Source organism: Podarcis filfolensis, assembly GCF_964270895.1.
Source record: "Podarcis filfolensis genome assembly, chromosome: 17".
Taxonomy (NCBI): domain Eukaryota; kingdom Metazoa; phylum Chordata; class Lepidosauria; order Squamata; family Lacertidae; genus Podarcis; species Podarcis filfolensis.
This window is the reverse complement of record NC_139621.1, coordinates 10,279,909-10,303,844: the sequence shown is the minus strand read 5'-3', so window position 1 is coordinate 10,303,844 and position 23,936 is coordinate 10,279,909. Positions and strand designations below refer to the sequence as shown.

Below are 23,936 nucleotides of genomic sequence, written 5' to 3'. Positions count from 1 at the left end.
TGGACAGTGTTCTCGAAGCTACAAACATGAGTCTGACCAAACTGGGGGAGGCAGTGGAAGACAGGAGTGCCTGGCGTGCTCTGGTCCATGGGGTCACGAAGAGTCGGACATGACTAAATGACAACAACAATCACATAAAAACACATTAGGGGTAACAACAAAGATTAAATGGCCCCTTTAACTCAAACACCGGTGCTCAGTTGAATAATGTACAGTACTTATTTGGAGACAAGACTTATTTGGAGGCAAGGCACATTGTACTCCCCAACAATGCACAACGGAGATAAAAGATTTGTAAAAAGAAGCAGCATGATGGTGGGTCTATAGGCGTTCACCTTCCGCTTTGCCCTTTGCTCTCTGGGTGTGGAGAGGTGCCCTTTGCTAGGCTGATTGCTTGGATAGATGACAATGATCAATTTATATTTTCTCAAAGGGAGGCCTGGGGACACTCTGGTTAATAATCTACACACAGAGTGGGATCTGAGATAAGTGTTTGTGAAGCAGTAGCTGGACCTAAATCAAATCCTCAACAAGCTACTTAATACCCTGGTATTGATTTCAGTATCCTTTCTCCAGGGCATTGAAACTGTTGTCTTCTGATCCAAGGTTCAACCACAACGTGTGTAGAACCTATGGAATTTGCCCAGTGATGCCAAAGGCAGCAAGCATTTCACTAAATGTGCTGCAAGGTGCTTATTTCTTGCAAAGGTGAAGGACATGCAAATTTTCCAAGAAGCAGTTGTGCGGTACCATAGAGACCAAACTATTTTGTGGCATGGTTTTTCATAAGGCTAAGGCTAGCGCGCTTCTCAGATAGCTTGGAAAGAACTTCGAAAAGGCGACATTTCGTGGACTCGCCAGGTGGGCACTTTTTAAAGGTTTTACAGCCTATATTTCCATGCTTTTCTTTGCTGCCTGCATTGCAGTGTTAAATCTCAGCTGCCGTTCTCTCACCAAAGAGTGCTTGGGTTGTATTGTGGCGGCCTCCATGTAGGTTTTTTTCTTAGGTTTTTTGTACTTTTGCAAAACTTGGGCATCGCCGCCACACCCCCCCCCCCCCAGGCCAAAAGACACCTCCATCTTCTGTGTGGACTGTGGCTACTTAAGGATTGGCACTCACTTCTTCAGAAGAGGGAAATATTTTCTCTTTCACGCAAAAACATTTCCAATTCTTAATAAATGTCAACGATTTTGAACTTGGATTTGAAGACTGAAAAAATAGTGGCTTATAGAAAATAGAATAGTTGGATGTTAACGAGTGAATACTATATTTAGGTGGCAGAGAACCAGAAGTCTTTCTCTCTCTCTCTTTCTTTTTTCTTCTTTTTGCTCCTGTTCCTTTTTAGGTTACACCCTTGTGCACATTAATTGAAACAAAACATGTTTTCTATGCCACTTCAATCAGTCTGTCAGGCACCCACAAAAGAAGATGTTTTGGGGGTACTTCAGTTATTATGCTGTCAGAAGCCTGCTATATATTTGTGGGTTATATAGGCAAAAGTTGCCTCTGAGCTGTAGACTGTACGACTATGGAGAAGCTCACTCAGGCGCTGATTCAGGTGTGGTACAGGGATCCGAACATCAACAGTGACTGTTCGAAACTAGTAGACTCCATGCCAAACCGTGTTCAAATGCTGCTTAAAAATAGCGGAGGTCATATCCATTACTAATGTACACATATCTGAATTTTGTACATGTATATGTGAGTTTTGTACAATAAAGTACTGTACTAAATTCATTGTTTGTTTCAATTAATTGGCATATAGCCCACAAATTCTCAATGGGATTTACGTCCGGGGAATTCCCTGGCCAATCAAGTACCTGTATTTGCTGCTCTGTCATGAATTTCTTCACCACTTTTGATGTGTGGCAGGGGGCTAGATCCTGCTGCAATATCCCAGTACCGTCAGGATACCTCTTTTCCAGCTCTAGAATAACTCTCTTTTGTAGAACCTCAATCTACTGTGGCGAGCGCATCATTCCTTCTATTGGCTGCAGGCTTCCGACACCATAATAACTGAAGCACTCCCAAAACATATTTTGTGGGTGCTTGACAAACTGATCAATGTGGCATAGAAAAACATGCTTTGTTTCAATTTAATTTGCACAAGGGTGTAGATTTAAAAATATTTCTTTTATTCTGGTGTATTAGAAAAAGATACTTTGTAATGGGCATGAATGTTATATACCTTTTGATAAGTATCAATAAAAATATATTTTTTACATAGAAAGAGAAGGAACATGCAAATTTTTCAAGAAGCAAAGTGACTATACTATTTTTTTTAGCACTCTCTCATCCAAAGGTTGCAGGCCCTGGTCTTCTCATGATCAGGACCAAGGGGAGCACTCAGCCAACATGAAGTGTAAACAAGGCAGCCTCTTCCAAACGAAGCCAAAGTTTGTTTGCAATGCCTGCCTTCAGATGTGCTCCTTTACAACTCAGGAAGTAGATTCTCTTATTGATACCAGACAGGCCCTACGGCCAGAGTTGTGCAGCAAACTGCTAGGGAGATGGCTGATCTTCTGTGCATGCCATTATCTGTCAGGGATCTACATCAAAATCAAAACTGCATTTTATGGTCAAGACACTTCATCTTTAATGTAGCACAAAACTATTGCTAGCGCCTTCACGAAGGCAAGACGGAAACGAGGGCTCGGAGGCAAAGACAATTGAGTCATGCCTTCCGTGTTGATGAGGCAGAGGGCTCTCTGGCAGCCATAAATCTCTTTGCACATTACAGTGCAGGCTGGAACGCTGGAACAGAGACTTCCAATCTTGTGCATCTCCCCAATCATTGCCGGGTACGCACTGGCTCCACCTGTAGCCACAGTCCATTTTCTGCCCGTAGAATTAATGCTGGCAAACGGCGCACGGCTTGGCTCTCATCCAGCCTCACCACAAACCTCAGCAGGGTCAAGGCCAGGGCCACCTTCAGCTCCGACATAGCAAAGTTCTGCCCGATGCAGTTCCTGCAAACGTAAAAGAGGTCAGTGTCGTGGAAGGCACCCCAACATTCCTTCCCCCACCACACTGCCAAGAGGAAATACAGTGGTACCTCGGGTTACAGACGCTTCAGGTTACATATGCTTCAGGTTACAGACTCCACTAACCCAGAAATAGTACCTCGGGTTAAGAACTTTGCTTCAGAATGAGAACAGAAATCATGTGGTGCAGTGGCAGCGGGAGGCCCCGTTAGCTAAAGTGGTGCTTCAGGTTAAGAGCAGTTTCAGGTTAAGAACGGACCTCCAGAACGAATTAAGTTCTTAACCCGAGGTACCACTGTAGATGATCAATGTGAGCATGTAAGGAGAGCAGTCAACAATGATTCCGTGGGCCAAAGACGTAAGTCATTGTATTGATATGGCTTCTTGGGAGAAGTTATGGGAAAAGGATATGAAATTCACTGCTTGTAAATTAAGAGTAAATTATCTTCAAATGATGTACAGGTGGTATTTAACAGCATATAAACCAGCCAAAATGTATAAAAATGTGTCAAGCATATGTTGGAAATGTAAGCAGATAGATGAGTCTGTTATAAGAATTTTAAGGCCTCAAATATAGAATACCCTGCAGTAGCCAATCACACATATATGTGTGGTATATGAACCATGTGTCTGAAATAGTATGGGAGAGCAATCCTGAAGCCATTTTGACTCTCCCAATGACCTCCTATATTCCTCTGAAGTAAGGCAGGCAAATGGGGAAACTTCCCATTGTCTTTTTGCTTGCAAATCCTGTCTTAAGGGCGTATTTGTGTATGAATAGGGTGAGCCTATTCAAAAGAATAGCCATACAAAAGAATGGCCAGGCTGCCCAGGTAATGCAATCAGTGGCAATTATCAGGTATCCTGGCAGGCAGGATTTCTGCTGTAGACCGCCTCCTTCTGTGATGTATGTATAATGTTTTGGGGGTGGTCTTGGGCTACAGGGTGGGCAATTTCAAAAGTTTATATAAGGGCTTGCACACTATTGCTCTGGGTTCTCCCTCCTGCATGTGGTGAGTGGGGATCAGGCTTACTAGCTGCTTTGCTTCTCAATATACTCTGGTTGGCCTCTGTTATTTTCTCCTACCGATAGGGAACCCATTTAAGGACTCCATACGGGCTCTGGAATACCTCATAAAGCAAAGGGAGCAGATTTTCTTACAATAGGTCATTCTTCCATATATGGTGGACATGGGAAAAAGCTAAAGGCTTTTGGGAAATGATATATAAGGAAATGAAATTTAAATGGGCTATTCCCAAAAGATGAGAAGCTTTCTTTATAGGCATAACAGGGACGGAGGTTCCAAATACGATGACTAAACCATTTATGTACGTGACAATGGCAGCTAGAATATCATATGCACAGAAATGGAAAGGAGAGCAGGTTACAATGAAGGAAGAATAGCTTTTGAAAGTAATGGACTATGCAGAAATGGCAAAGCTGATGGTGAGATTAAGAAATCGAAATGACGAACCTTTCATAGAAGAATGGAGGCCTTTTGTGGAGTATTAAAAACAAACAAATTATACAGTGGTACCTCTGGTTATGAACTTAATTCGTTCCGGAGGTCCGTTCTTAAGCTGAAACCGTTCTTAACATGAGGTGTGCTTTTGCTAATGGGGCCTCCTGCTGTGCGCGCGCCAGAGGTGCATGATTTCCGTTCACATCCTGGAGCAAAGTTCGCAACCGCTAACTTCTGGGTTAGCGGAGCTCGTAACCTGAAGCGTTCTTAACCTGAAGCCTTCATAACCAGAGGTACCACTGTAGTCAATTTATGAAACAATGTAATTCTTTGATACGAATATGATTGTGAAAATATTTGAAAATGTTACTAAAAGATTATACAGTGAGAATGTAAGAAGAGCCCGCTGGATCAGGCCAAAGGCCCATCCTGTTCTCACAACTGTGGAGGCAGAGCATAGTGATCATGTAGGGTTGCCATATTTCAAAAAATAAAAACCAGGACACTCCAAAGTTGTTGACAAAACTTGGTTTACCAAAAATGCCCCCCGAAAAATCATGATTGACTTGCCTAAGATCCAGGACAAAGCGCCGCCTTTTGAAAATTCCCCCCGGATGTCAATTCCGCCTTTGAAATACAGTGGTACCTCAGGTTACAGACGCTTCAGGTTACAGACTCCGCTAACCCAGAAATAGTACCTCAGCTTAAGAATGAGAACAGAAGGATTGCTTCAGGATGAGAACAGAAATCGGGCAGTGGCAACGGCAGCGGGAGGCCCCATTAGCTAAAGTGGTACCTCAGGTTAAGAACAGTTTCAGGTTAAGAACGGACCTCCAGAACGAATCAAGTTCTTAACCCGAGGTAACACTGTACCAATAATGTCCAGGGAAATCTGGACGTATGGCAGCCCTATCATCATAGCTAGTAGCCACTGACATCAGTCTCCTTCATGGTTTGATGTTATGTGCCCATAGATAAGCTGTTTACATTTTTACTGATTAGCACTGGAAACTTCTATCCCTTTCACACAGGGACCAAAATAAATTCAGATGTCCCTGACCGCGAGCTCTTTCTGGGGGAATAACTGCGGAAGGAGAGGGCTTTTCATAGAATCAGAGCTGGAAGGCACCATGAGGGTCATGGCATGCAGGAATCTTTACATCCTACATGGGGGCTCAAAACCACAACCCAGAGATGAAGAGTCTCGTGCTCTACCAACTGAGCTATTTCGCCTGCAGCAGTCTCCTCCATGAATTTGTCTAATCCTCTTTTAAAGGCCTCCAGGGGGAGGGAGTTCGATAGACTGACTGTGCACAGCATGAAGAAGGACTTTCTTCTTCCAAGAGGAAGTGGCCACTGTCAGTATTATCTAGGCCAGAATATCTCACGATACCCTGCAGTAGCCAACACTCAAGAAAATTAAGACCTGGCTCCAAGAGGCTCTCTGTTACCTGGGTCCCGCTGAGAAGGGCACGAAGGCCAGCGGCGACTGGTTCTGCAAGGCCTTCGGTTCAAAGCGGTGTGGGTTATAGACCTATAAGAACAAAAACAGACTGAGCTTATGGGTGACTGGAAAGAAGGTAGGTAGCCATGTTGGTCTGATGCAGTCAAAATATATATAAAAATTGTCCACTAGCACCTTAGAGAGGGATGCGGGTGGCGCTGTGGTCTAAACCACAGAGCCTAGGACTTGCCGATCATAAGGTCGGCGGTTCGAATTCCCATGACAGGGTGAGCTCCCGTTGTTCAGTCCCAGCTCCTGCCCACCTAGCAGTTAGAAAGCACGTCAAAGTACAAGTAGATGAATAGGTACCACTCTGGCGGGAAGGTAAATGGTGTTTTTGTGCACTGCTCTGGTTCACCAGAAGCGGCTTAGTCATGCTGGCCACATGACCTGGAAGCTGTCTGCGGACAAACGCCGGCTCCCTCGGCCTATAGAGTGAGATGAGCGCCCAACCCCAGAGTCGTCTGCGACTGGACCGAACGGTCAGGTCAGGGGTACCTTTACCTTTAGCACCTTAGAGACTAACTTTGTTCTTGGTATAAGCTTTTGTGTGCATGCACACTTCAGAAGAAGAAAGAAGAAGTAAGATGTTTGGGAGTAAAAGAAATTAGTAACACGACCTACTGAGTCCTTGTAGAGCAGCCCCCACGCCCAGGAAAGGGTCCCAAAGGAGAGGGGAAGAAACAGAAAATACACAGCAGAAACTGATACCTCAGGCTCTGGCCAGACAGCAGGGTTGTGATGGGTTCCGAAGATACTGACCAGGCAGATGTTCCCTGGGGAGGGAAGAGTTTCTAATCAATGTGTGGATATGCACACAATAGAGAATGTCACGCACAATGTGTTGGGTTGTTGTTTTTATTCTGATTATATATGTTGTGATCTTTTCTGTGAACCGCCCTGAGACCTCCGGGTATAGGGCGGTATATAAACTCAATAAATAATAATAATAATAATAATAATAATAATAATAATAATAATAATAATAATGAGAGAGGTTCAGGAGAGCGGAACACTAAAGGCTATGGACTCAGCTTAAGAGCTGCCGTTAACTCTTTGCAACGGCACATTCTGAGCAAAAATTGCTCCACATCTCTGTTAGTGTTGCTGGCTCTCAATGAACTCAGGATCTTCTTTTGGCTGGGGCGGGGGTGGGGGTGGTATCCATGTACATCATCATCATCATCTATTATTTATCCCCTGCCCACCTGACTGGTTTCCCCAGCCAATTTGGGCAGTTCCAACAGACTATTAAAGGCACAATAAAACATCAAACATTAAAAACTTCCCTAAACAGGGCTGCCTTCAGCTGTCTTCTAAAAGTTAGATAGCTGCTTATTTCCTTGACATCTGAAGGTAGGGTGTTCCACAGGGCGGGTGCCACTACCCAGAAGGCCCTCTGCCTGTAACCTCACTTCTCGCAGGGAGGGAACTGCCAGAAGGCCCTCGGAGCTGGACCTCAGTGTCCAGGCTGAATTATGCCGTGTTCTGTTCATGCAGTGGGGCTTCGCTTTCCTCTCCTGTCTCTGCACACCCTTAACATCTTTTCCAGAGGGTCAGCCAACCATCTGGAGCAGATGTTAGGGGTGAGCAATGGTAGCAGCCACGTCCGAGGCATCCCACCCACAAGACGAAGGTCAGCAGTGGATCCAGAGGCCTAGCTTGCTGCAGTTACAAAAAGAGCCCTAAGGACATACAAACACTGCAAGCTTCTCAGTACTATGGTATATTCAGTGGTATGTTCCAAGGATTAATATACCATTTACTTGTCACGGGTAATCACCCGTGGAACATACCAACATGAATGCTGCTGTTAAGTGTCCTTGATCGTCCTTTTGGTGGAAAAGCAAGGTAAAAAGTCAAAACAAAAATGTTTTTATAAGTCACCATCACTTAGGTCCAGACTATATATCACCAGGGAGACATGACAGCCTCTCTGAGCCATCTCTCCCTCGTATCTTTTTGTTAATGTACACTTGAAAATGCACAACTTGATCCCACCATGTGTTGCCTGATCTCCTGAATGTGGAAGCCAAAGAAGCAGAGCAGAGGGCAGGAAAACAACTGAAACCAATTAATGAGGCTGGATTTCTTATTAATGTCCTTCCTCAACACTTTTAGACTCACAACCATGGCAGTGAACGAATGATGGGGGGGTATCCATCCCCTCCCCCATTTTCTGATACGATTTTTCATCAAATACGGCATCTGATGAATCTTACGACTTGTAATTATAGATTAACCTGGACTGAAAACATGTACCCTCAAAGCATTTGAATTTTTCTACATCAAGTACAGTCATACCACATGTTACGTTTGCTTCATGATACGTTTTTTCAGGTTCTGTCCCGCGACAACCTGGAAGTACCGGAAAGGGTTACTTCCAGGTTTTGCCACATGTGCAGACGCGCAAAATGACATAACGCGCATGTACAGAAGCGGCGAATCGCGACCCGCGTGTGCGCAGATGCACAGACGCGGGTTGTGTTCTTTTCAGGTTGCGAACGGGCCTCCGGAATGGATCCCGTTTGCAACCAGAGGTACTACTGTAAATGTATACGTAAAGACTTCACGGTATAAGAGTGAGCAAGCCAAACAAGCAACCCAGTTCCCGCGGGACATTCTGAAATATGGACATAATTCCCTACCGCCAGTTTGAATACCTTTAGGGCTCACGGCCTCCTGCCCACCTAGCAGTTTGAAAGCACGTCAAAGTGCAAGTAGATAAATAGGTACCGCTCCGGCGGGAAGGTAAACGGCATTTCCGTGCGCTGCTCTAGTCCGCCAGAAGCAGCTTAGTCATGCTAGCCACATGACCTGGAAGCTGTACGCCGGCTCCCTCGGCCAATAAAGCGAGATGAGCGCCACAACCCGAGAGTCGGCCACGACTAGACCTAGTGGTCAGGGGTCCTTTTACCTTTACCTAGGGCTCACGGCATGTCTCGTTCTGACAGGGCAGTAAAAATACAACAGCACAGCAGCACCTTTAACCCCAGACTGCTGCTGCTGCAGGATGTAGCAGTGGAGGAGGGGAGGAGTCCACCTGCCAGGTGCTGGCACAGGGCATGATGCCAACTGGCATGGGATGGGCTGAGGCCAGGTACCTTTGGGGATGATCTTTCCATCAGGCAGTTTCACATCCTCGGTGCAGCGGCGGGAAACGGCCGTGACTGGCGGGTGGAGGCGCAAGCTCTCTTTAATGCACATGGTGGTGAAAGGCATCTGGGACAGGTCTTCCCTGAAAAGAGGAAACATCACCGTTACTGTTTATGACGGCCAACTGGCATCATGGCATCACGGAACCATAGAGTCGACGCATTATAGCATCTGTGTGCAGGGCTACAGGTGGCAATCCCTCTACTCTTTCTCTTCCTGCCTTAGGGATGTAGCGTGGATATTGCATTCTGGGGACCTTGGTAGGGAACTGTGGCGTTTGCCTCCTAGGTGGGTCATAAGGAAAGGGTTAAAATGAGTGTGATGTGATTGGCCAGTGAGAATGCAAGGGGGGAGTAAAAGTTAGAGTGGGAGGTTTTGAAAGTCAGTGGAGGTTTGGGTTGTTGACAGTTGAGGTTTGGGAGTTGAGAGTTGAGGTTTGGGAGCGGAAGAAGGAAGAGGGAGGAATAGGCAGTGGGTTGGTAGAGTTGTATTGTGAGAAAGAGTGAGAGGAATTGTTAGGTTGAGTCAGATAGATAATTGGAATAATCAATTTGGAGTTGTTAGGAACTAAGATTAAGAAACTGACAAGAGAAAAATAAACTGAAACCACACGCTTGTTCCTGCATTTAAAAATAAACTTGATTATTTGTTAATGTTAACAACTGTCTCGACTCTGTGTGTCCCCGTGAGAAACGGGGTGGTGGCAGTGAAGAAAGCAATCACAGGGGTGGCACAGGGTCAATAGACCGTCAAACGTTCGGGGGCTCTGTGTGATCGCCACAGGAACATGTGGGAAACTGCTACAAGATAGCCTACCTTAAGGCTGCGTTGACTGCATGGTATCATTCTTGTTGAAATGGGTGCCCCTCGTCGTGTTCCCCTTTCCCTCACTTTTAAATAGGGAATGAGAACAGGAGCAGTGCCAAGTAGACACACCCTTTGAGCTTTTTCGCTGCGGAAGCACAAATAATGGCGCCTGCAGACTTTCCCTATACTGCATAATAGAAACATAACTGTTCTTTGAGATTTGTACGCAAGGCTTTGTGCTTGTCTGTCAAAATGCTGGCTCTACAGCAGTGGTCCTCAAAGTGTGGGGGTGGGCTGCCTTGGGATGCTCAAAATGTCAGGGGAAAATAAGAGTCTTGAGGCAAAAGGAACCTTCCTTCCATCAGAAGCATAGGCATACTTGGGATGGATGCCCCCATGGCAGAGGATCCACGTTGGATTTGTGAGGGTGGCTGTTCCACCTAATCAAATCTGGGAAGAGCTCTGCTTATAGTTCCAATATCGTTTCCCTCTGTGTGGTTTTAGGCAGGCCAGAGATACCCAAGTACAGTGGTACCTTGGTTTTTGAACAGAATGCGTTCCGGGAGTCCATTCGACTCCTGGAACCATTCATAAAACAAAGTGCAGCTTCTGATTGGCTGCAGGAATGTCCTGCAGCCAATCAGAAGCCACGGAAGCCATGCCAGACGTTTTGCTTCCAAAAACTGTTCGAAAACTGGAATACTCACTTCCAGATTTTGATGATTTGGGAGCCAATTTGTTCGGGAGCCAAGGTGTTCAACTGCCAAGGTACAACTGTATACTCCTCTTCTCATGTTGGGTGGGAGAATAACAGACCCAGATATTAAACAGCAGATAGTATCTGCACAATTGTGAACACAGAACCTTTTCCCGCTCACCAGATGACCAGTGCTGAGCTGAGGGATCCAGAAGTGTATTTAGAAAGGAGACGTGAAAGATCAGATTTGAGGAGTACCACTTGGCACACCAGATTCATAAACGTAATATGCTGAAAGATGCCTTTTAAGAAAAATAAGCACAGGAGATCTGCAGAGGTGTGTCAGTGAAGCTACGCTTTGTCAGCGCTCAGCCATTTTCATTCTCATTGGCAAGACTGGATGAAATGAGAGCCTAGCACTCTGTGGATTACCTTATTTTCTAAGCTGTGCGCATGCAGATGGACATACATGCACAAAAACATTAAACTGCATTGTAGATGAGCAACCCACACCTGGGCTCAGTTCCACCTGCCACCCTCTTGATTGCCCACTTCATGTCCCATCACCATTCAATCTCCTCTGTCTCCCGGCCTCGCAGCAGATTCTGAATCTCTTCCCGGCACTGGTCTTGGTAGCTGGGATGTCGAGCTAGGTTGTACAGCACCCAGGACAAGCCGCTTGCTGTCGTGTCGTGGCCTGTGGGGAGGGAGAGTGAGTGTGAACTCACAGAAGAGGCATGCAGGGTCCCCTGCCTGATCACCTGGAGCTTCAGTGCAACCACAGCACTGGCTGACAACAGAAGGTCCAACCAGGGAAGATTTCTCTGGACCTGCAATTGGCTGTCAATAGTACCAAAAGTTGGAAGATCCCAATTGGAGAGGACTGAGCTGCAACCCCAAAGTAAAGGTGGAGACCTACTACCCTGAGCACAAGGAAATAATAATAATAATAATAATAATTTTTTAAAAAAAAATTCTACCCTGCCCATCTGGCTGGGTTTCCCCAGCCACTCTTGGCAGCTCCCAACAGAACACTAAAAACAGAATAAAACTTCAAACATTAAAAACTTCCCTAAACAGGGCTGCCTTCAGATGTCTTCTAATAGTCAGATAGTTGTTTATTTCCTTGACATCTGATGGGAGGGTGTTCCACAGGGTGGGCGCCACTACCGAGAAGGTCCTCTGCCTGGTTCCCCATAACCTCACTTCTCACAGTGAGGGAACCGCCAGAAGGCCCTCGGAGCTGGACCTCAGTGAATGATGGGGGTGGAGACGCTCCTTCAGGTATACTGGGCCAAGGCTGTTTAGGGCTTTAAAGGTCAGCACCAACACTTTGAATTATGCCCGGAAACGTACTAGGAGCCAATGTGGGTCTTTCAGGACTGGTGTTGTATGGTCTTGGCGGCCACAGCCGGTCACCAGTCTAGCTGCTGCATTCTGGATTAATTGTAGTTTTCGGGTCACCTTCAAAGGATCATCCAGTTGACAAAAGCATCTAATCCCAGAGAGCCTCTCTCTCTCTCTCTCTCTCTCTCTCTCTCTCTCTCTCTCTCTCTCTCTCTCTCTCCACCTCACCCCCAGTTGCACATATAACCCCAGAGTCTGGTTTTTACTGAAACGAAAGTATTGTGTCTCAGGAAACCAGTACACAATGACTGACCTGACCCCAATGGCTGTGGATAAAGGCTGCAGTTTGTATGCAGCAGAACTGGGGCAACAGCAGGTCAGAACCACGGACAGCACACAATGATCCTGCCTGGGAAGTATTTCACCTCATGGGGGGTCAGAACCCATAATTCAACCCCTCCTTAACACTCAGTTGCTGAACATGACCTGAAAATCCTTCTTGTCTTTCTGTGACTTGGGGGAGGAACTGTGCCCTGTTTCTGTCACCCCAGAGAGATACTGCAAACGGTGACTGACCAGACCCAATCCAGGCACCTCACCTTCAAACATGAAGGTGTCAGCTTCAGCTGCGATGTCAGCATCAGACAAGTGGCGACCCTCTTCATCCTGCAAGCACAAAGGCAGGTGTTTGCAACGACACAAAGACCAGTTGATAGTCTCACAAGCATCTCTGCCAGGGGAGGGCACCAAGGTTAGACCCCTGGTTAGTGTAGCTCAGGCTTCCTCAAACTCGGCCCTCCAGATGTTTTGAGACTACAATTCCCATCAAATGAATCTCTGTAATGGACTACATAGAACTACATAAGATGACAGGAAGGATTCGAAACCTGCGGGACCAGAGATTCACAGAAGATTGGAACAATTATGCGAACTATTTGAAGAGCAACTGTAATCAACAAATTACGCTAGTAGGACTACAAGAAGTTTTGTAAGGAGGAATATATGAAATATTGCAAAGAAGATAAAGAAGAGAGACATTAGTTATGATAATTAAAAGTACAGTGGTACCTCAGGTTACATATGCTTCAGTTTACATACGCTTCAGGTTACAGACTCTGCTAACCCAGAAATAGTGCTTCAGGTTAAGAACTTTGCTTCAGGATGAGAACAGAAATCGTGCTCCGGCGGCGCAGCGGCAGCAGGAGGCCCCATTAGCTAAAGTGGTGCTTCAGATTAAGAACAGTTTCAGGTTAAGAATGGACCTCCAGAACGAATTAAGTACTTAACCCGAGGTACCACTGTAATAGTGAAAGTAAGAAATGTAAATTAAGTGGGAAAGATTTGAAAATTTTCAGATGTGATTGATGAAAGTTGGGGAAAAAATTGTATGAGATATAAAAGTATGTTTTATTATTGTTGAAAATGATACGTTAAAAAATAATATATATATATATGGAAATGAATCTCTGGGGTTTCAGATAAGGGACCTTCTCCATGTAACACAGATGGTTAACCACTGAGCTATGGCTCTTCCCTTTCCTTGTCCCCAAAGAGTCTGGTCCACCTCTTCTATAAGCCACAGGGTTAAGCTTTCCCAAGTTGACGCCGACCTTCCTCTTTAGGCAGGGCATCAGTTCCCATAAAACTCCCCTCTTCCATAGACAAGGAGCCACACTGTCCCTTTCCTTGCCCTCTTTCTGCCAAGTACCTTTGCCAGCAAAAGAACATCAATGAAGTCCACGGTTTTGCCTTGCTTGGATTTGAGCCAGGCATCATCCCCCAAGCGGCTATGTGCCATTCGTCGCTGCTGAATCACATTGGCTGTGAAGCGGTGCACAGTGTCACACGCACGGCGGAAGCGGCGGCCGTTCGTCGATAGATAGTAGAGCCAGTCAAAATGGTGGATCAGGGCATGCTGCCGCAGCACGACAAGATTGCTGAGTTCCAAGATGGCAGCAATGTAGTCACTTGATTTCCTGGAACATATAACAAGTCTACTTGTCAGGAGAAGACATGGGAGGAAGTCTCGGCAAAAGATATCCTTGGAGTCTGAGAACAGGTTCTTTGGAGAACATTGTTCAGGCCTTGACATGGCCCCAGTATGAGCAAGCAGCACAGGCCCAAACAGCTGAAAAACTCCCCAAAAGATTGAACATTTAACAGGTAACAGTACCTGTTTCTCATTAGCACTGAAACTGCAAAAAGCCTGGGCTTTTGCTGTTAGAATGCCCACGGAGAAACATCTAGTGAAGTACTGTCAATGGATACTTGTGATGCCCCAATAACACAGGTGTAGCACAATGCTTGGTGTTTACTCATTGGTAAATCCCACTGAGTTCAATAGCGTCCCAAGGCAGCCCTCTGCTTCGTGAACCTGCTGCAAACCAACACAGCCACCCTTCTGAGTCAAATACTTTTGTTTCTTCCTGTGCAAAACATTTAAGGCATTGTCAAAGCTGCTGAACTATTGCGGATCCCTGCAGACACACCTTGTAGGGATTTCCAAGGAACACTTGTTTACATCCCGAGGAAGCCCCCTGCCTACTGGATTGCTATGAGAGCGACTCATACACGCCATTTGCTATTCTGTCACGTAACATAACCTCGTATCTTTTTCTGTGGGGGAGAAAGAGCATCTATTTTGAGAAAAAGCAGGCAGTTCCTCCGTCTTCTGAGTCCTGGTTTACCCTCTCCTCCCCACTTCTATTGGCTTTCCAGATCCTTATGATGCTGGGGCTACAGCACTGAAGCTAGCTTGCTCCAGAATCAATGGGTAAAGGGCCTTGTGGAACAACCTAGAGGCTGGGCGACAGAGGATCTGGAAAGCCACGAGTTCCCCCAGCGTTCCTTCTGCCAGCCAACTCACTCTTGGCAGCTGCTGTCGTAGCTGAAGACACATTTCTGCAAGCTGTCCAAAGTCATGAGGCTGATCTGCTCAAACATGTCAATGGAGGCCGGGCCTGCCGAGGTCAACCTGCGCCACTTGGCCTGCCCAAAAATGGAAGGGGAGAACAAGAATCAACATTTCGGAAGGCAGCAAATGAAAAGTATGGTGAAGGACTGACCAGTGAGGTGACACAGCACGGGCAGAAGGGCAGCCGGGGAAGGCCCAGGCTCGGGACGGAACCACGTTACACAGTGGGTGCAATGATGGCAGATGAGTGAAGCTGAGAGAGAAAGACAGACAGACAGACAGACAGAGATGCTAATGTTCAATATCTATGCGGGAAAGAGCTGAAAACAGAACTTTCTTTCAGCAGCTGACTGTGTAGCATCCCTATTGCGTGGCCCCTTTGAGGCATGCTTCCATGTCATGCTTACATTATATTCAAGCACGCACAGCCCATGCATACACATTTATCAACATTAAAAATGAAACATGAGTTTATTCAGTGCTAACTGCAGGTGTGGCATTCTAAAGTAGAGGAGCAAAGTAGGATTCAAAAAGTGCAGTTACTTTACAGGCAAATCCGTGCAAAGCCCTTCAAAACTGCTTGAGAAGCAGTACTATATTATACTATTGCAGCACACTGTCAGCAAGAAAATACTGAGTGGGGAGGCAACTGAAAAAGCATACAAACCTTCAATACTAAGATAGGTACAAGCAGTGGGAGTAGCTGGGACATTGCAAGTGTTCAAACCCCCCATTTGTATAACATAAACTTACTGAAAAGCTTGGATGGAGAAGTGAGTTTCCCAATGTCGGAAAACTCAAAATTATTTTTTAAAAAACAACAACAACAACACTGGGTATTTGAATAAAACAAGGAGGTAGGATGAAGTTTCTCTCTGACTAAGTGTTTCTTTGCGGGTATTCCCCCCGCCCCCACTTAAAAATCACAATCTCTACAGCAATTATGGAGGAGAGGAATGCCCTGAATGCTGACACACAAGTTTCCCAGGCACAAGGCACAACTCTTTGATCAGAGTACATGACAAGTGGAAACAACAGAATGAATGCAGAATGAATGCAGGCCATCTCTTCCAAACAGAAAGCAAGTGTGCATTGACTCTCACACACAAGGTCATGCAGACAAACCCCAGTTCATATAAGCTCCAGGGTAGAAAACAACCCAAAATTGGTTGCATTGCACAGATGGCACTGAGGCAGAGCGATGTGTAAGAGCATGAGGAGAAGCACATGGAGCGGAAGCGCATTAGCATGAGTATTTTGAAGGAGCTCACGTGCATGATGTCTGTGCTCTGGTTGAAGAATTTCATGTAAGGCTTCAGGATGTCAAAATGAAAAGCCGGGGTGAGCATCCGCCGATGTCGTCCCCACTTCTTTCCACCGCTCAGAAGTAGTCCATCGCCTGGCACAAGGAAACAAGAGGCTCATTGAGATGCATTATCCTGGCAGCGGAACGGCCTGCCTGCAGCCAGTGAGACTCCCAGAGAAGATGAACAGCCAGGTCCACAATACCATACCCCAAAGATCAAAATATCCACCCTGATGGGAAAACCTGGGTGGAGCTGTGCAGCACTTGATTTTGCCTAGGTATACCACTAGTTCTACTAGTAAAATGGAAAAGGTAAAGGACCCCTGGACAATTAAGTTCAGTCAAAGGTGACTATGGGGTGCGTCACTCATCTCACTTTCAGGCCAAGGGAGCCGGCATTTGTCCACAGACAGCTTTCTGGGTCATGTGGCCAGCATGACTAAACCACTTCTGGTGCAATGGAACACCGGGATGGAAACCAGAAATGGAAATGCTGTTTACCTTCCCACCACAGTGGTACCTACTTATCTACTTGCACTGGTGTGCTTTCAAACTGCTAGGTTGGCAGGAGCTGGGACAGAGCAATGGGAGCTCACCCTGTTGCGGGGATTCAAACTGCCGACCTTCTGAGCAGCAAGCCCAAGGGGATCAGTGGTTTAGAGCACAGTGCCTCTACTAGTAGCTAATGGTCATGAAAGATAAAAGCGGAATTGCCATATTCAGGCACAAGATACCTCCATCAGATGCTGTGGGCTAAGAATGAAGGACAGGCACCGGATCCTACCCTTGTCTGGCCACCCTGGGATTATCTGGCTTGCTCCTCCTGATAGGCAGCATGTTGAACTGCATGAACTACCCTGAGCTCAGAGGACATTAATCTGGTGGGGTTGTCCAGGGAGACTAAGGGGCGTCACTGTGGATGCAATATTATCTCTTCGCAAGGAAATTCTAAAGGAACAGATACCAACTTGATCTCCCAATCAGAAGTCGATAGACCTGCAGGTAATTAGTTGCCCTAATTAGGCGGCAGTTGTGAAGTCAGCTCAACAATGATGCAACAGCACCTTCGGGAGATGAAGAGTGGTAGCTTTCTGGCGTCCACAAATTAGAAGCCTTGCAGAGAATGATTTTATTGCATGTAAAGAGTCTACTGCTGTGTATATCGAGGGGACACCCAACAACTTCTATGAGTGCTTGTTCAAGATTAAATGCATTGTGAGAGGGGAATTTCTGAGCTTGCAACTGGGGAGGGAACTCCCCTCCCTGGTTGCAATGCTTTAAGGGCTCTCACATGGAAGATGGAGCAAGCTTGTTTTCTTCTGCTCTGGAGGGTTGGACTCAAACCAATGGCTTCAAGTTACAAGACAGGAGATTCCAACTAAGGGTCAAGAAAAACTTTTTGACAGCAAGAGCTGTTTGACAGCGGAACAGTCTCCCTCGGGAGGACTCTCCTTCCTTGGAGGTTTCAAAGCAGAGGTTGGATGGCCAACTGCCATGGATGCTTTAGCTGAGATTACTGCATTGCAGGGGGTTGGACTAGATGACCGTTGGGTCCCTTTGAACTCTACAATTCTATGTTCCTGGCTGCTGTTAAAATTCATCCCTGTCTTTAAACAAAAGGCTGATCCAGGTACAAATTAAACTCCCAAGTTTCCCCTTTGTTTGTGGCTCGTCTTGTCTTGTGCTGTAACGCTGGTAACTCTTATAAGGTAAAGTAAGCTCTGTTGTTTCATTGGCTGTAAAAAGGACTCTCATACTGTGCTTTCAACAGGTATGGAAGCACCTTAACCATTTCAGGGTCCTGTTTGATGTCCCTACCCAAGCCCAATCAAGACCTACATTATCTATCACTCCAAAGTGACTGGAAGCTTATGCATGCTAGGATAAGCGCTCCATTGGCAGACAGCATACAATCCTTTTTGAACTTCTATATTACTGGTCATCCATTGGTGGGTCGGGATAGGAGCACTAGTAAAGGTAAAGGGACCCCTGACCATTAGGTCCAGTCGCGGATGACTCTGGGGTTGCGGCGCTCATCTCGCTTTACTGGCCGAGGGAGCCGGCATACAGCTTCCGGGTCATGTGGCCAGCATGACTAAGCCGCTTCTGACAAAACCAGAGCAGCACACAGAAGCGCTGTTTACCTTCCCGCCAAAGCAGTACCTATTTATCTACTTGCACTTTGACGTGCTTTTGAACTGCTAGGTTGGCAGGAGCAGGGACCGAGCAACGGGAGCTCACCCCGTTGCGGGGATTCGAACTGCCAACCTTCTGATCGGCAAGTGCTAGGCCCTGTGGTTTAACCCACAGTGCCACCTGTGTCCCACCGTGCAAATATATGGTTAAAAGTTTGAAAATGGGTCCCCAAAGGCATGTTTGGGTGAAAAGCGGGGCCTGGATCTGAACAGGTTGCAGATCCCTGACCGGAAGAATCAGAAATCAGGAAAACCAAAATTTTAATAAAGAATGGGGGAAATATATAATTTATCTTAAAAACCATTGTAAACAGTTAACATTGTTAGTAGGATTAGAATAACCCTTATAGTTTAATGGTGAATTTTGGATATAATGGGGAGGTAAAAGATTTGGATTACAGTGGAACCTCTACTCACAACCACAATCTGTTCCGGAGGCCCGTCTGGAAGTCAAAACAGGTCGCTGGGAGAGGTGCCGTTGTGCGCAGGCGGCGTTTGCCTGCTTCTGCGCATGTGCAAATGGCAACTGCTGCTTCTGCGCATGCGCGAACGGCGGCAAACCCGCCAGTTACATCCGGGTTTGCCCCAGATGTTGGGCAAAATGGACACGAGTGGAGGCGGGCATAAGAATAGGTTTGACTGTATTATAAAAGATGCAGGAGGGAATGATTGATTAACAATAGGACCCACAAAGGAGAGAAGGGAAGTCCAGGAGAGTCTATGGAATCTTGTCTTTATGTTGTATGTTGGATATGTGATTGTAAAACTGTCATTTGAAAAACCAAATGAACAGGTTGCAGATCCCTGTTCTGCATCAATTGCGGAGAACCCCTGTCCCTCCAGATGTTTCTGAACTACCAGCAGCTCCAGCAAGCATGGCCAATGGCCAAGAATGAGGGGAGTTGTGGCCAATGGCCAAGAAGACAGGAGTGCCTGGCGTGCTCTGGTCCATGGGGTCACAAAGAGTCGGACACGACTAAACAACAACAACAACATCTGGAGGGCCAGAGGTTCCCCACACCTGCTCTACGTACTTATCCCTGGCACAAGAGCTCATGGTCTGACAAGTTTCAGTGTTGGTGGTGGGGGTACCTTACCAAGCCAAGGCTTCAAGAAGCCGTAGAAGAGTTTGTCTTTGGGAGCAACAGCAGCTGCAGGGAAGAGAAAAACAGAAACACGTTCACTCTAGTTCTCTCTTTTTAAAAAAGTTCAGATCTCCAGACATTTAAGTATTAAAGAAATTGGGCATACAATTATTATGATGTTTATTTATATCCTACTCAAGGTGGCTCACACAAATTAAAGCAATAAAAATATTTAAAGTGTTTTCAGGGGCACCTCCACTGGGGAGTGGAGCAAGGGAATTGGAACGCCTTCTGCCTAGCAGCACAGAGCAAAGGCTCAGGAAGGGATCATCCCAGCCCCAGATATTTGCATCTGCATCAGACTAGAAGCACAGAATGGGCGCACTTGCAGGGAAGCTCACTGAGGCCAAGCAGCCACAAAAATGGAATTATCATCAGATTAAAATAAAATTAAAATAAAATAAAAGAAGCATGGCAAAGATAGCACAGGCTTACATTTGCCATGCTTTTATTTTGTCGGAGAGGTGGTGTAGTTGTTTTTATTTTCTTTACAAAAATCAACTTTTTCCTACAGAACTCCGCCCTGAGAACATGCAGGGAGCATCCTTGGAGTAATGCAGCCATGCTCAGATCGCATAATCTGCATGGCACCCTTCAACGCACTTTACAAAACCTTCCCTCTCCCATCTCAATTGAAGCAAAATTAACCACGCAGCATTACATTTTGAGTCTACAAATTAATAGATGCACAGCATGAATATAGACATAGACAAGCACACTCCAGGTAAGGCAAAGGCGGGGTAGGACATTCTCATTTCCCTGACAGAGAAGGAAGACGCAGACACATGATTTGTTTAGGCTTACTATGATTTACTGGTGTGGGGGGTGTTAAGGGAGGGGTAGTACCTCTGGCGAGGGACACATCCTGCTCCTTGAGGGGCAGTTTGTCCACCTTTGGTCTCCACCCTGCACTCGGCTCTCACCTGCGGCTCCTAGAAGCTGCTGGTGTGACAGCGGCCACACCCTGGGAATGGCTTTGATTGGCAAGCTAAACCAGGTGAGGGTAGCCGATGGGTCTCAAACCCTCAGTGAGTTAGGGACTTCCTCTCCGTGCAAAGACAGGCTCTGGCAGATTGAGCGGACGAAACCAGTAGTGCATCCAGTGGTCAATAAGACGATTTCTGCCCATGCTCTAGAGGCAAGTGAAGGGCAGGTGGGGCTTGTCAACCTGGAAAGGTGGTCCATGTAGGACAGGGGTCAGCAAGGCTTACTGGGCATGGGCCGGATCACTTCTGCGGAGATCCTCCGTGGGCCGGACTGACACAGCACAACACCAGAAATCACATCTGCGCATGCCCAGACACTGGAAATCGCGCCTGCGCATAAGTGATTTCAGCGTCTGGGCATGCGCAGACATGATTTCTGGCGTCTGGGCATGTGCAGAAGCAATTTCTGGAGAAGCGGATTGTGGTCCCCGCGCCGCACCGGTTTAGCGCAGCGCGCAGGGACTCGCCGAGCGGGCGGCTTGGTTAGGGGGCGGCTCATGGGCCAGTTAAGCGACCCTCATGGGCCACTTCTGGCCCATGGGCCTTATGTTGCTGACCTCTGATGTAGGAGAAGGAAAACTCTGATTCAAATCTGCACTGCTTTGCAGGATATATTAGGGAGAAGAAAAAGCTAAGGAGTAAACCCTACACAAATCCAAAGTAGAGTCCCTAAGATGGTTGGACGGCACCTTATATGCCTCCTTCCGGCAGCTCCGGCAGCCAAGCTGGTGCCAAACGTTTTGCTCTGCTTTCCTTTGGACCACATCAGCGAGGCCAAAAGGGGGGTCTTGTCGACTGGGCAGCCCAGGACCTCCATGCACATTGCTTAGGCTTGCGCACTGCCGAGGTCCCTTTGGTGCTGCCAATGCAGCGGTCTGACTTCAGCCCCTTGAAGTGCACTCCATTGCCTCTCGAGAAAATCAGGTGCCAACAACAGCAAACCCAGCTCAGCAGACTAATCATAAATTGTTTTCTGCTAACAAATTGTGATGGAAAGCCATGATTTGGTGTTAGCTTATGAACCATGGCACGCTTGGCGTTATGTCTGAACCAGATAGCCCCAATTGGTCCAATCCTGTTTGGCCAGCCCACTCCAGACAATTGCCGGGGCACAAAAACCCAACGGAAGAACAGTTGGGAAAACAAAGCAAGCTTTGGAGAAACGAGTTAGAGATTGCAAAAAAATTTTTTTCCTTCCAGTAGCACCTTAAAGACCAACTAAGTTAGTTCTTGGTATGAGCTTTCGTGTGCATGCACACTTCTTCAGATACACTGAAACAGAAGTTGCCAGATCCTTCTATATAGTGAGAAGGTGGGGAGGGGTATTACTCAGAAGGGTGGTGGGAATGGGTGATTGGCAGATAGCTGTGATGAGCCTGTTGACGACTCTTAACGACTGCAATGAGCTCTTAACAGGCTCATCACAGCTATCTGCCAATCACCCATTCCCACCACCCTTCTGAGTAATACCCCTCCCCACCTTCTCACTATATAGAAGGATCTGGCAACTTCTGTTTCAGTGTATCTGAAGAAGTGTGCATGCACACGAAAGCTCATACCAAGAACTAACTTAGTTGGTCTTTAAGGTGCTACTGGAAGGAAAAAAATTTTTTTGCTTTGACTATGGCAGACCAACACGGCTACCTATCTGTAACTGGAGTTAGAGATTGTTTGCTTCTCTGCGGGACAATTCATGGTTTCCTGAACAAACCATGGTGAAAACAAGCCTTCCTAAAAACATCTAACAATGTCCCTTTGCAATGATGAGTGGAAGGATTACCCTGACAAAGCCATGCTGCACATTCAGCTTCTGACAATTGACCGTCCATTGTAATTACAGAGAATGCATGATTGGGTCTACAACTGCCAAAGGCTCTAGTGAGAAAATATAATGGAAGCCATCTCCATTGATTATTGATATATCCACAACCAGTTGATTATCATTTTGCATTTATGGCCATGCGTGAACACTATTGCAAATGCGGCAGTTTCCCAAGGCTTCTTGCTGTGTGATATTCCAAATGCGTGTGTTTGTTGTGCAACTCACTTTATTTCCTCTTATTCTTCACATAAAAGAATTGCTCCCTATATTATCGCCAGCTCTCCACATTAATTTCTCTCCCCTCCCCAATAAAGTCACATGTCTAAGATGGCAGTCTGAAGGTCAAAACCTGAACTATGCAGGCAGGCATGGGGCAAGTTGTCAACGGCTCATTGAATTCTATGGACTGAAGCGGATAAGCTGCTTTGAAAATAGGGATGCCCAGTGCTATTTTTCAGAAAAAGAGGTGCCGGAACTCACCACGAACACCTCCCTCGTTCTCTTAGAATGGCAATGCTGCCAGAACTGAGCTGTTGTTGTTTTTTTTAAAAAAATATTATGTATACTTTTCAGATATATACATTTCACTGATTTTACAATCATTTTGACATTTTAAAACTTGACTTCCTTCCCCCCTCTTTCTGCGGTTCTTTAAAATTGTTTTTAATACCTTCTGCATATCCAAATTTACTTAACTTACTCATTTACCGTATTTATCTCCTTTAAATATATACTCTTATATAACTGCAAGTTATTACAATGACCCTGCCAGTGTTTTGATCTGTTTACAATTTATCTGCAAATATTCAACAAACCATTTCCATTCTTTGCTAAAAATTTTGTTATCTTGATTTCTTATTCTTCCGGTAAGTTTCGCCATTTCTGCATATCCCATCAGTTTTTGTATCTATTCTTCCTTGAGTTCTGGGTGAGTTCCAGCTGAAAAAAAGCCCTGGGGACATCCTATTCCGTAGCCTCCAACGTTTTCCCAATGAAAATAGGGACGCCCTAAGGAAAAGCGGGACATTTCGGGATCAAATCAGAAACCGGGACGGCTTCTGTAAATCCGGGACTGTCCCTGGAAATTAAGGGCGCTTGGAGAGTCTGATCCAACAGGATTTTCTTATGTTCTTATGCCCAACATGAGACCTACAGGCAGCCAGATGCCACCCTCAAGTCAGCCCGCTGCATGGCTCCAGCTTTGTGCCCTAAGGAACGTCCTTTCTCTGCCACAATCTACCTGATTCCCGGAGCACAGGACCGATGGTCTCTGGATGGAAAAGCCTCAGAATTGGAACCCAGGGACCAAGCCACCAGACACAGATCTGCCCGTACTGGGCAGTCAGCTGCGCTGCATCCTGCAGCCCTTCCTCGGTGCTTCGTGCCTAGGACAAGGATTGGGTTAGCAGAGACGCCAGCTCAGCCTGCTCCCCAAGATCTGTGTGAGTAAATAAGCCCACAAAGCTTGCTAGCCTGCAAAGAAACAGTTAGTTAAGAGTCCTGAGGTCGGAGAGCTCCAGCTTGTCGCATTTCGATTGTAGGTACAGTGGGGAGACGGCACACTCCATGCTCTGTCCCCCAACCCATTCACTCCCTTGTGTGTAACTCC

At 46.3% G+C, this 23,936-nt stretch overlaps 1 protein-coding gene across 4 annotated transcripts in view; it reads right to left on the bottom strand.

Moving 5' to 3' along the window:
• Window positions 1–2,572: 2,572 nt before the first annotated feature.
• CYP4F22 (cytochrome P450 family 4 subfamily F member 22) overlaps window positions 2,573–23,936 on the bottom strand; it is a 54,945-nt gene continuing 33,581 nt past the window's right edge. For 3 of the 4 annotated variants that reach the window (XM_083593495.1, XM_083593494.1, XM_083593496.1), the window contains exons 4-13: window positions 19,472–19,525; window positions 16,145–16,272; window positions 14,826–14,947; window positions 13,668–13,935; window positions 12,559–12,625; window positions 11,180–11,309; window positions 9,057–9,190; window positions 6,664–6,728; window positions 5,900–5,982; window positions 2,573–2,970 (exon numbers count right to left, since the gene is read on the bottom strand). In XM_083593495.1, the coding sequence (XP_083449621.1) occupies window positions 2,793–2,970; window positions 5,900–5,982; window positions 6,664–6,728; window positions 9,057–9,190; window positions 11,180–11,309; window positions 12,559–12,625; window positions 13,668–13,935; window positions 14,826–14,947; window positions 16,145–16,272; window positions 19,472–19,525 (1,229 nt within the window). In that variant the 3' untranslated portion in view covers window positions 2,573–2,792. Of the gene's footprint in view, window positions 2,971–5,899; window positions 5,983–6,663; window positions 6,729–9,056; window positions 9,191–11,179; window positions 11,310–12,558; window positions 12,626–13,667; window positions 13,936–14,825; window positions 14,948–16,144; window positions 16,273–19,471; window positions 19,526–23,567; window positions 23,713–23,936 lie in introns of all 4 variants that reach the window. The other variant, XM_083593497.1, reaches the window with a different exon arrangement.